General features: G+C 42.2%; 1 protein-coding gene across 1 annotated transcript in view; it reads right to left on the bottom strand.

Moving 5' to 3' along the window:
* The window catches only part of prkd2 (protein kinase D2), a 44,663-nt gene extending 34,466 nt beyond the window's left edge, over positions 1 to 10,197 (bottom strand). Inside the window, exon 1 of the mRNA XM_038693283.1 lies at positions 9,114 to 10,197. Coding sequence (XP_038549211.1) covers positions 9,114 to 9,479 — 366 coding nt within the window. The 5' untranslated portion in view covers positions 9,480 to 10,197. The remainder of the gene's footprint in view (positions 1 to 9,113) is intronic.
* Positions 10,198 to 11,120: the final 923 nt, after the last annotated feature.

Here is an 11,120-nt window from a genome sequence, read left to right on the forward strand (position 1 = left end):
TTTAGTCTTTCCTTCTGTTATGAAAGCGTGTGTGTGTGTTTATCTATCCTTCATCTACAGTGCTTTCCCTTTTCCCCAAAGAGTCCTGTGTTGTGCTGTTTCTTTGAAATGCAAAGAAATTCCCTCTATAACTGGCTCGTAGAAACTCTCTACATGGTTACATGTTACCAAATGCCACTTAGCTCTGCTCTGTGGCATTTGATAATTTCCCAATTGGATAACGGCACAAAACAGTTTGTACCAATGCTAATCGCTGGATTAGCATCATGAGGTCTCTTTTGCTCAGATCAAGAGAAAGAATGCAGGGGCCCTAGAAACAGATGAATCAAAAAATCAGGAAGGCCTTAAATGAATTCCGCTTTATTACAACTTTGGTCTCAGTGTACTAGTTTTGGCCATTATTTCTACTGGTTATGAAAACGTTGTCGTCTCAAAAATAATTGTTGGGATCTTGGAACACAGCAGAATCATGTGCAAAAGACACCAGGCTGCTACAGAATAACCCCATACAGTTCTACACACATACACCGGTTATAACTTGTTATTCCATTGTTTATGTGGTAGACGTCAGATTACAGCTGCTCATCAGTCCTGTGTCAACTTTATTTATAGGGGCATTTTGTGTTTTATTCAGTATTGTTGGATGATGATGAGATGTGACCATTTATGATGTGAGATACAGTAGAATTCAAACTGAAGTAACATCACATTGCTGCAGTCATTTAAAGGGCTTCATCAACATTTTATTTATATATTTCCATGCACACGATCTGCCTCTGGCTGCAGATTTGTGGTGCTATGTGGCCACTGCACCATTCAGACAACAATATGATTTCCTGAAGAAGCGTCTTTTGTTTTGTTGAGTTGTTGTTGTCAAGCGGCACTGTGAATGGCACAGCTGTTTCAGACTGAAGGAACCAGTGACGTGACTGCCTGAGCATGTATTTGTTAATCAGCACACACTCTGATCTATATTCAATTTCACACAGCTGCACATACATGAATCATAATGCAGGTCCACTTGGAGACGCCCTATCTCTCTGTCATTGTGCCTGCGCAATTAAAACAGGGCCCTTAGACTCTTTAAACCTGTCGTTTCTTGCCCTATGAGGCTTCCTTTTAGAGATGTTGTGGTTTTTAGATATGTTGTCACCAGTAGAAATGATGGCCTAAGCTACAATCAAGTTGTAATAAACCAAAATCATTCTTTAATACACTGGCAAGTGCTTCTGATCAAGTCATTTTGTGCATTCACGCAAATTTTAATTTCAAGGTGCACAATCTCAGCTGCTGCTCAAAATTCAAACCTTTCAAATCTCCATCTATCTTCCCATCTCTCTTTCTCTCTCCGTGATACACATCCCTGCCACTTGGCTCCAGGCAGCAGTGTGTGATTTGAATGATCAAATGTCCTTGTGACTAAGCTTCCCCTGCAGCACACCGCCAACAGCCAGGAGACACCAGGCACAGTAAGTCATGCAAAGCTGTTCTGCTACCATGCAAATGTAGCAAAGAGAGAGAGACTCACACACACACACACACACACACACACAGTGAGAATGGTATAGGTAAGCAGAACTGATACATCACTATTGGGTAGGCCTATAGCCATTTGAAAATAAACACCATTTCCTTTTTAGCAGTAAGGTATTAGTAGATAAAGTAATTATAGCCTCTGTATAGCCTCTGTGAGGTTTGGGGTGTTTGGCTAAAGCTGCTGCATTTGGTCTGCGGCTGTATTATTTTAACTCGGTCATCAAATATTGTGCGGCCTGTTAAAGGCATGGTTTGTTCTTTCACTTGTATGTCCACCTGCTGGTGCCTAGCTAATTGTCTGGCATTTATTCATTGACCAACAAAGGTTTGGGCTGATAAGCAGTGTATTTGCCCAGTGGCTCTGACACAGACAAGAGGTTTTTTAATAATCCACGTAGCAAGATAAAACCCCCATGATATTAGATCAGTATAGAGGATGAAAGTGTAGCTGGAGGTTGTAATTTAGACCAAATTAAGTCAGCGTCCTCACCTATAGCGGCGCTGAACACAGAACTGGGTTGTTTTCACACAAACAATGCGACCTTGTCTGTCACACTGGGACTATCTGGAAAATCAGGGCCAACTGTGACGGTACTCTACGATATGTGTGTGTGTGTATGTGGGTGTACAAGAGAGTGAGGTAAACAGGAGGTGGTGTGTATGATCCCATTCCCAGGGCCAAACTGCTTCTCCAGGGAGAGAGATAAAGAAGCAGCCCCTTCCAAAACGGAGGTGGAAACAATGGCCAGGGCAGGGGCTCTCAGTCGCAGCTGTGTGTGTTTGTGTGTGTGTGGTTGGCTGCTGATATTTCTTCGTTCTTTAACCATCTAAAGAACAAAGTTTAACGTCTGTCCTCATTTCTGTTTATTTACAACTGTTTAATTGCAGAGTGTCTTGTTACAAGATACAGAAATAAATGAAACTGTATGTCCAAGTTGATAGTGTTACAGCCTACTAACTGGCCTCTTCTAGCGCGCTAAACTGAACTCTATTGTTATTGAACGAAAAAAAATTCTACTATATGCAAACGGCCTGTATAGCACCTTTTTAGTCTTTTCAACCAATTTTACACTACCTCGCATTCACACACTGAGCCTAAGTGCTCAAACAGAAACTAATATTCACACACTGGCGGAACAGCCGCCAGGGGCAATTCAGGGTTCAGTATCTCGTCAGGTATTGAACCGCTGACCTTCCAATTAACGGGTAACCCGCTCTGTCTCCTGAGCCACATCTGACAACTATATAACTTAATTAACTCGTGTGAGCTTCCTGTAAATCCAGTGCTGAATTCGACACTGGCTGTTAAATGTGTCGAAATTCATAACAGATAAGTCCGCAGACATACTGAACAATCCGGTAATGCGACCACAGCCGACACTGACAGGACTCAACAGGTTGTTGCTTGTGTTCCCAGATACACGCTGACATACTCGCACACATTGTAACACACCCACTGACGTCAACACAAACATTGTACATCTCATTGATGACACAGTACAACAAGTTGTTGGTGGACACAGCACCTTTGGGAAAAACTTACCACAAGGTACGTTAACTGTAGCTCCTTGTGGGGGTTTTTTTATTAGGCCTGGCATAACCTGTCGCTAATGTTTAATATTCACTGGAAAACATGATTCATTCTAATTGAGGTAAGCACCTGACAAACGGTAGTAAAGGATTTTTGACTCCTCCCTTCCTAGAAAGTATATGTCTCCAAACCTCTCGAATGACCAGCCAAGAGCGTCAATTTCCCCACATTTTCTTCGCTCACTTGAAGTGTGTTCAAGAGGGCAGACAACATAACGAAAAGGTGAGACTGACAGGGGATTGTGAAGAGGGGAAAGTGGATGAACAGGAGGCGGGATGCGAGGAGGAAGAGGAGGCAGAGTAGGAGAGGAAGTTGATGATAAGGCAGGCAGAGGGAACCGGAGATGAGCGGATAAGGAGAGGAAGTATGGGATCGAAAGAGGAGGTAGGGAGAGAAAGGCACGAGAGGAGGAAGAGTAGGAGGTAGTACTCCTGAAGACAGTAAGAGGAAACAGTCGTAGGTGGCTTGTTATCCCAGGAAACAAAGGAGAAGAGAGGAGAGGAATAGAAATGAATGGAAAAAAAGAATAGGAGAGGAGAGTCATTCACAACTATTAATTTTCCAAAATTGTAATTACTTATAATAATCGAAAATAACCTTTTCTGACTGTATATGTACCTAACAAAATATGAAAAATCATTAAGAGTGACAAAGCATCTAAGTCTTAATGTTATGTTATAGAATATGAACACTGTAAATGAACAACAAGGTAAACTGAGGAAAGGGAACAGTGACACAGGAAAAAAAGAAGGGAGTCAGTGAGGCCTGTCCAACAAAAGAGCAAATACACCAGATTTGCATCATGCTTGAATGGAGACAGACCTCTGGTTTCCAGGCCACACTATTAGTTCTTGTTCTGTCAGGAAGAGGAGAGGGTTGGGGCAGCCAGAGGTAGGCCGGCTAAATGAGATTTTGGCAAGCACTACTGCCAGGTATAAAGCCAAACTAGGCTTTACAAAGGTGTGGGAAGTGTGGAGTCTAGATACTGTTTGTGACCAAAGGTGGATTTTGATTTCTGGCCTAAGAGACTGGGTTAAATGCTCAGATCAGGAGACTATAGACAAGAGCTGTCAGATGGCCGTTAACTCTGGACTGGCATTGGAAGTTGAAGCCAGTGGAGAGTGTGTTCCTCCACAGAGAAGTGAATGGAAAAACGTGTCAATGGAACACAAGGAGGCAGCCTGTGAATAAACAGAATGGTGACTCACCCTTTCTGGGATGGGAGAGATGACCGTGGGCGGGGGTGTGGGGTACCAAACTGCCTTCACTACCCCTCTAAACACACCAATGTAGGCATTCATGCGTGTACACACGGCCCAACTCATGTGTCACACTCAGTTAGCTGAATCAGGACAAGCTGTCTTTTGTCCAAATCTCCCACCTAAAGCTGGAGCTCCTAGCAGGACAGGAGTTCTGTATTTAGGGGATTTGGGAGATTGCTGAGTGTGTGTGACTGGTATAATAACAAGGCTTGAGAAAGATCAGGTTCTAAGTGTCTTTTTGTTTGTGGGAATGAAAGTACTTTTTCTGTTTTTTCCCCTGTTGCTTGATTTTCAGAAAAGTGAAACGTAATCTCAGGGATGGACAAGCACTGCAAAATGGCTCTGGACACATAGTAGCAGTGGGCGGCTATAGTTGACAAAGGTCAGCGCCATGGTCAAAATCAATCGTAGGAATCCTAATCAGTCCCTCCAGGATTACGCGGGACAATGAATGAATGAAACTGGAATAACTGAAAACTGCAACGGTAGATGTGATTTTTTTTTAAACTTTAGAATTAAAGTTGAATCATCAAAGACTCCCTCCAGGATTTTGCGGGCCTAACCCTGCATATTTAAACCAGCTTATGTTGATTCTTTCAGCGCTTGCAATTGACCGGGATGCAACAGCCTGTCTCTCAGTGATTTGTCTCATCTGAAGTCCTCCGTGTGTTTCTGCCATTCTTCATGTATGTTTTGTGGTGGCAAAGTGTTTGTCAATAGATGATTTCCTTTGATGTTCGGCCACAATACTGCAACAGACATTGGTATCACACGTCTGCTGCGTCTTGTGAACAAGGAAGTGACAATCTGACGTATGACAACGTTTTGCGGGAAACAGCGATGACAGGTCAAATTTACGGAAAAGTTGGGGTAAACAGTCAAAATTTCTGAATTCACAGGGATTTGTTACATTTTTTTAAATAGCTGCGATTGCGACGTCATAAAATCCTGGAGGGACTGCCTAATATATATCTTTCATGTCTTCTGTGATGGGAGGAAACTAGAGCACCCAGAGGTAACACAAGGAGAAAAGAAAGACTCACTGTGATCCGGGCTGAAGTTATCTTACAATAGACCTCACCCACTGCTAATAGAAAAGCAAGGGAAAAGCAAATAAGGCAAATAATAACGTAAAATTATCAAGCTTAATGCTTAAATAACCCCTTGGGTTATTGGTTAAAAATGCATATTCAGATTTCAATAACACTGGATAAGATGTCCCTATCCTTTGTGCATGCATATACCATCCCTCATGGTGAACGCGACAATTAAGTGACTGATGATTTAAGGTTGACAAATTCTCAAGTGGGTGCGCTCTTTCTATGACGTTTCGTTGATGAGCCCATGACGCCTCTGGATGGCTCAGCAATCCTGGCATCCCAGAAACACCCCTCTCTGTGTCATCCTGGCCTGCTACTTCAGGGCCCAGCAGGGTCTTGCCTACAAAGCCACCAGATGCTTCTCTCTGCAGCCTCCGATGCAACTTTGATTGCTGAGTGCAGTCTCTGGCCTGTGATTCCCAGGTCTATGAGTAACATGGTGGTAAATGTTGCTACGAAACCTCTGCATCTCACCTCCACAGGTCGGACTTCAGCGTGCCAGCCACGACGTTGTGCTTCAGCAGATAGCTCGGCATTGCGTAGGTGTTTTTGCTCATAAGCCTCGTCCACTGAGTCCCCCCAGGGTACAGGGAGCTTGATAATAGAGACATCAAGCTCACTGTACCATAACTGTTTATCCCCTTAACATTCAGTTCCCTTTAATTTCCCCTTACTGTTAAGTATACTTTTAAGTATCTTTAAAGTTGGGAAAATCATCATTTTCCACACTGTCTCACAGTATCGCATATATATTCTTAATCATCTTGTTCCAGCATTAAAGCTATACAATGTTTATGCTAAGTAAAATATTCCAACACATTTTTTAGGTTGCAACTGGTCATCAATTATTATTTGATACGTAAAATATATTAGCTGTCTAGTCCATCATTATATACAAATATCCCCAGACTTCAGCCTCACAAATTTGGGATCTTCTCTAGAATTTAAGTTCTGTGGGACTGAAGATGTTGAAAAAAGTGAGGTAGAAGCAAACCATAAAAGAAAACTAATTTCTCTTCTTTTGCTGACTAGGGAGTCTTTTTCTAAATTAGATGTTGTCGGGCAGCAACCGCAAACGGGTACCAAATGTGTATTTAGAATAAATCAGCATTCCTTTCTCTGTCTAAAAATACAGAAAAAGTTAAGTCTAGATGGGTGTTACCATTTTGAAGCTCTGTGCGATTGTGGCCATGGCACTCAGTTGTAATATAGCCTGGGATGTTAATATAGGATATTAATTATCCTTAGTGCAACCTTGCTGGGTGTCAGCCTGACCTTTCGTTGCCTGATCCACCAACAAAAAAATATTCCAAGTCCAAGTACAAAGACACCATAGCCCTTGCTGGTTAATCATTGTGAGCTACAAAAAGCCTTCCAGCAGCAGTGTCTTCTTGTCACATGGTCACATGTCTTTAATAAGCTTTCCAACAGTGTTTTGGTCCCATGTGATTCTAATGTACAACAAAATGAATTAAACTGTGCACTTGACTTATTCAGCATTTATTCAGGGGTTTTAACATGAAAATTGATTATTTCCTCTGAGGTGCGTGGTTTTTACTGTGAGGCAGCTGCAGGTGTTGTCGAGTCTTTATCTGGAAATTTTCTGGTGCTTTTTTATGGCGAGTCAGTTAAAAACATGCAAGAAAGGAACTCTGAATTTTATGACAGGATCTGAAAGGGCAGGGAGTATAAAGGCACAAGAGTATGCCTGAATATAAGAAAGACATACATTATAGTATCAAAACTCCCAACAACAACCTCTTTTACATTATACAGGAGAGTAGTTCTGGTTTGTCAGCAAAAAGAGCAAGAAATGAAGATGAAGCCAAAAGTGAACTGGACAGAGACATGCAGTTGCTGTTTACATTTTGATGAAGGTAAGCAACCCCTATTACTTGTTCCAACCATATCTGGAGTTGGAAGCAGGCCATACTAATGACTCAAATATGCTGTTGAGATCCAGCAACAGATCTATCTCACTAAATTCAGCCAAGTACATGGCAGAGAACCACTCAGAAGAGAGGGGGAAACAAGGACTGCTGTGCATAAAACAGATTAGCAGAGTGGATAAGCTGGCTGGAAACAGCTACCAGTATTTCCTGGAATATTAGCAATTGTGGGGAGTTTTACAAAGCTGCTCTGAGCGGGCTGTGGAAATCTACTAATGTAATCACCTACCAGCCTAACTGGCAGATAAACCCACATGGCCTGCTCATGCAAACACACCAACATAGGATAATGCTATCTATTGCATGTGTTTTCTACTATTAATGCACAGTATATGGTCTAAAATGCTCATTGTGAAACTTTGCTGCACTATATAATTGAATTAATTAATGCTGGTGGTATTTAAATAAAGACCATATTTCCCATAACACCCGTTGCTTCCTGTTGCAAAGAGAAAGTTGCTACTTCTCACTCCTTCCCAACCCTGTCCATTTGTTTTAAAGTTTGCTATTTCACTTTATTAACAAAAGATACATTTGTTGGATGTTGTTATTCCTATAGATCTCTACCTCATTCCACCCCTTATCCCCTGAGAAACTCACACAAAATCGCAGTTTCTGTTGGAAAACTAGCACCCTCCTTGTGTTTTAAACTGTGACCCAGTAATGTAAAACACAGTGGAGAGGCTGAAGTAGTTATAAAGGTAATGCTGCTGCGGACAAAAAAAAGTAACAACATTGTGAACGTAGAAGAAAGAAAATAATATAATAACAATATTCACACAAGCACAAAAGCCAGGCAGTAAAAGTGTGTACTCTTGAAGCACTAATAAACTTGAATGATGATTTAATTATTTAGCAAAATAAAAGAAAAAAAGAAAACAGTGAAGTGTTCAGCAAAGTGATCGCTTCAGGCATGAAATGCAAAATCTGATGTTGCAATGAGGAGAAGTGAAAGGGACTTTTGACCATCACAAACAAAGGTCACAAGTTTTTTTGAGACACACATTGGGATTATATATATATATATATATATATATATATATATATATAAATTCAGATCCCACTAGATCTGAGTTTGCTCAAGACTATTCAGTAACTGGCTTCATACTTAAAGTCTGATTGGAAATAAAATCAAGTTGCTCATCCACAATTGGATAGTGACTTCCCTTTTTTTTTGTAATAATGTAAAACGCTGCAATTACTGACCTATATTGCTATGTTTAAAGTGATGTTTTATGCAGAGCACATGTGTTGTCCTATGTGTGATCAGCCAGTTGAAACTGATTGTGTCCCAGTTTCAAACACTAGGCCTATCAAACATCCCTCTGCTTTTCTGCTGTGCTAAATGTGGCATAACAAAGCTAATTGAACAGTGTTCTCCTCCAACTGTGAAGGAAAAATGCTAATTGCTGTAATTAGAACAGAGCAAAGTTGTGACATTTTGTACATTTCCTCAGTCTGTCACAGTGGCCTGTTCAAACACTTTGTCTGCTTGCTTAAACCCTTTCATTTACCTGTGAAAATAGTAGAGTGTAAACAAAGGTTTTTTTTGTGGGAGGCTGGGAAACATAAGAACAGAGAGTGAACAAGTAGAAAAGCAAGTCAACCTTCACTAGTCATCTGACAAACAGCTTGGAAACACATACACACATGCACCCACACACACATTTCCTACCTTGGTGTCGACAATAGAGCAGGCAATTTGTTTAACATAGGCCAGGTCAGCAGTCTGGGGCATCAGGACAGATTCTCTGGTCAGGCCAATCTGGATGATAAAGGACACTCCTGCTGGAGTGGGAGGCAGTGAGGGTATCACAACACCACCAAGACCCTGTCCTGGTATCAAGTCCATCACAGGAAAACCGCCTTGAGTGGGCATAGAGGGCATAGATATGGGGGTCCCCTGCTGCATCACAGTTGAGCCGGGTGGTGAGGAGCCACCAGGAGGAAAGAAGACCTGGGCCATGGCCCCTGTGGGCATACATGGGCTAGCGTTAGCCATCCAGAGTCCTGTCTGTTGGCTGCCTGAAGCTCTCAACATACACACTCACAAACACACCCAGGTGAAATCTAGAGTTCTCAAAAAAGCCACAGTCATTTAAACTGTCTCAGTGGAGGACAGAGGGGTACACACACTGAGTCCTGGTTCCCCTGTGTTCAGTGTCCACCTCCTCCTAGTGGATCAAGGGAGAAATCCTTGATCCAGGAAGCGGTGGTTTTTCCTCCTTTCAGCCACCTTCTTTCGCGCTCTCTCGTCGTCAGACTCCTGTTATTGTCCAGGCATGACAGGCATGAGCAATGTGTGTGAATGACTCATAAAAGAAAGACACACTGAGGGAGAAAACTAGCCCCCTGCTGCTTTTCCTCCACCACCTTCTCCCCCTCCAACCCTCTTCACCTCTCTTGTCCAAAGAAGTTGCTCTGCAGAGGAGAAAGTCCAAACTTGATTGTAAAACTCCCGTCCGTGGGAGAGAAAAAAAAACAAAAACAATGTCAAACTTTGTTGTGCTCTTCTCCAGGTTGAGTTACAAAATGGCCTCCTTAAACAGGAAACTGTGAGAATGAAGGAGGGCAAGAGACTCTACTGCTTTTACAAGTCTTACACTGTTTCAGTTTCAGCCCCAGTTGAGTCTTTTTTGTGAAAAAGCACACACAGAGAAAGAGAGAGAGAAAGCTTTCTGGGTACCTCCCTCTCCCTCCCTCCTGCCTTCTCATCTGTGCTCTTGCCACGGCCAAGGAGGAAGTGAAATGACTGACACAGCCTGAAGCCAATAGACTCTCAGAAAGTCCTGTCCTTTGACTCCCAACTCCCAAGCTTCTCCCTCCCCCTTTTCCTCTTTCTGCCTCCCTTCCTTGGTTCGGGGTTATTCGTCTTGCTTGCTCCCTTCCTGGATAGAGGCCAGCAAAGATCCCCTTACACTGCCTGAGGCGGCAGCTCCACACACAAAGACCCTCCCGTCTCTTCCTCATTTTCCCTCTTATTGCATTTGCCTCTTTGTGGCCCTCTGTAAAACTGCTTGTCCTGCCTTATTTGTCCTCTGTAACACCTTTTCTCTTTGCATTTTTAGTAGACACACCTATCCCAGTCAGCAGAATAGGACCACACCTAGTGCAGAGTGGTTTTCATGCAATGTCGACTGCAGGTTTCAGTAAAATGGGGAACTTTCATGGCATGAAGGAGGTACTATGATACAAAAGATACACAGTATGCTTAGAAATGATGCATGGTTACCACAATCTTCAGCATGACTGACTCTGCACCACTAATCTAGTTTTACATAGAAAGCATGCAGTTGAAAATAGTGACTTACTACCTTTGGTCATGAAAACTTCCTGAGATACTAATGCTGAAACTCACTAACCACAAGTTCATCATCTTCAGCTTACCTTCTTCCCAGGGCCATAATATCATGCTTCTCTCTGTTAAGCCATCTCACAATATCCAATTCATTAAAACTAATTAACCGCAGGCAACTGCTGAAACGTTGGTGTGATAAGAGACCTCAATATCTCAGCAGCTGCAGTTAATGTTTGCTAGGATTTTACTTTTCACCACAAGAGGGCAATGTTTCGTATAGCAGGTTATTGAATAATCAGGTCCCGGGTAGAGATGAGGCTATATATATATTATACAGCATTTGCAATGTGAAAATTGTATGATGTAATTGAGAAAAGGCTCTAA

The sequence above is a fragment of the Micropterus salmoides genome, unplaced genomic scaffold, assembly GCF_014851395.1.
Source record: "Micropterus salmoides isolate LMB-PRFRI ecotype aquatic unplaced genomic scaffold, ASM1485139v1 Ms_hic_scaffold_3, whole genome shotgun sequence".
In the NCBI taxonomy this organism is placed as follows: domain Eukaryota; kingdom Metazoa; phylum Chordata; class Actinopteri; order Centrarchiformes; family Centrarchidae; genus Micropterus; species Micropterus salmoides.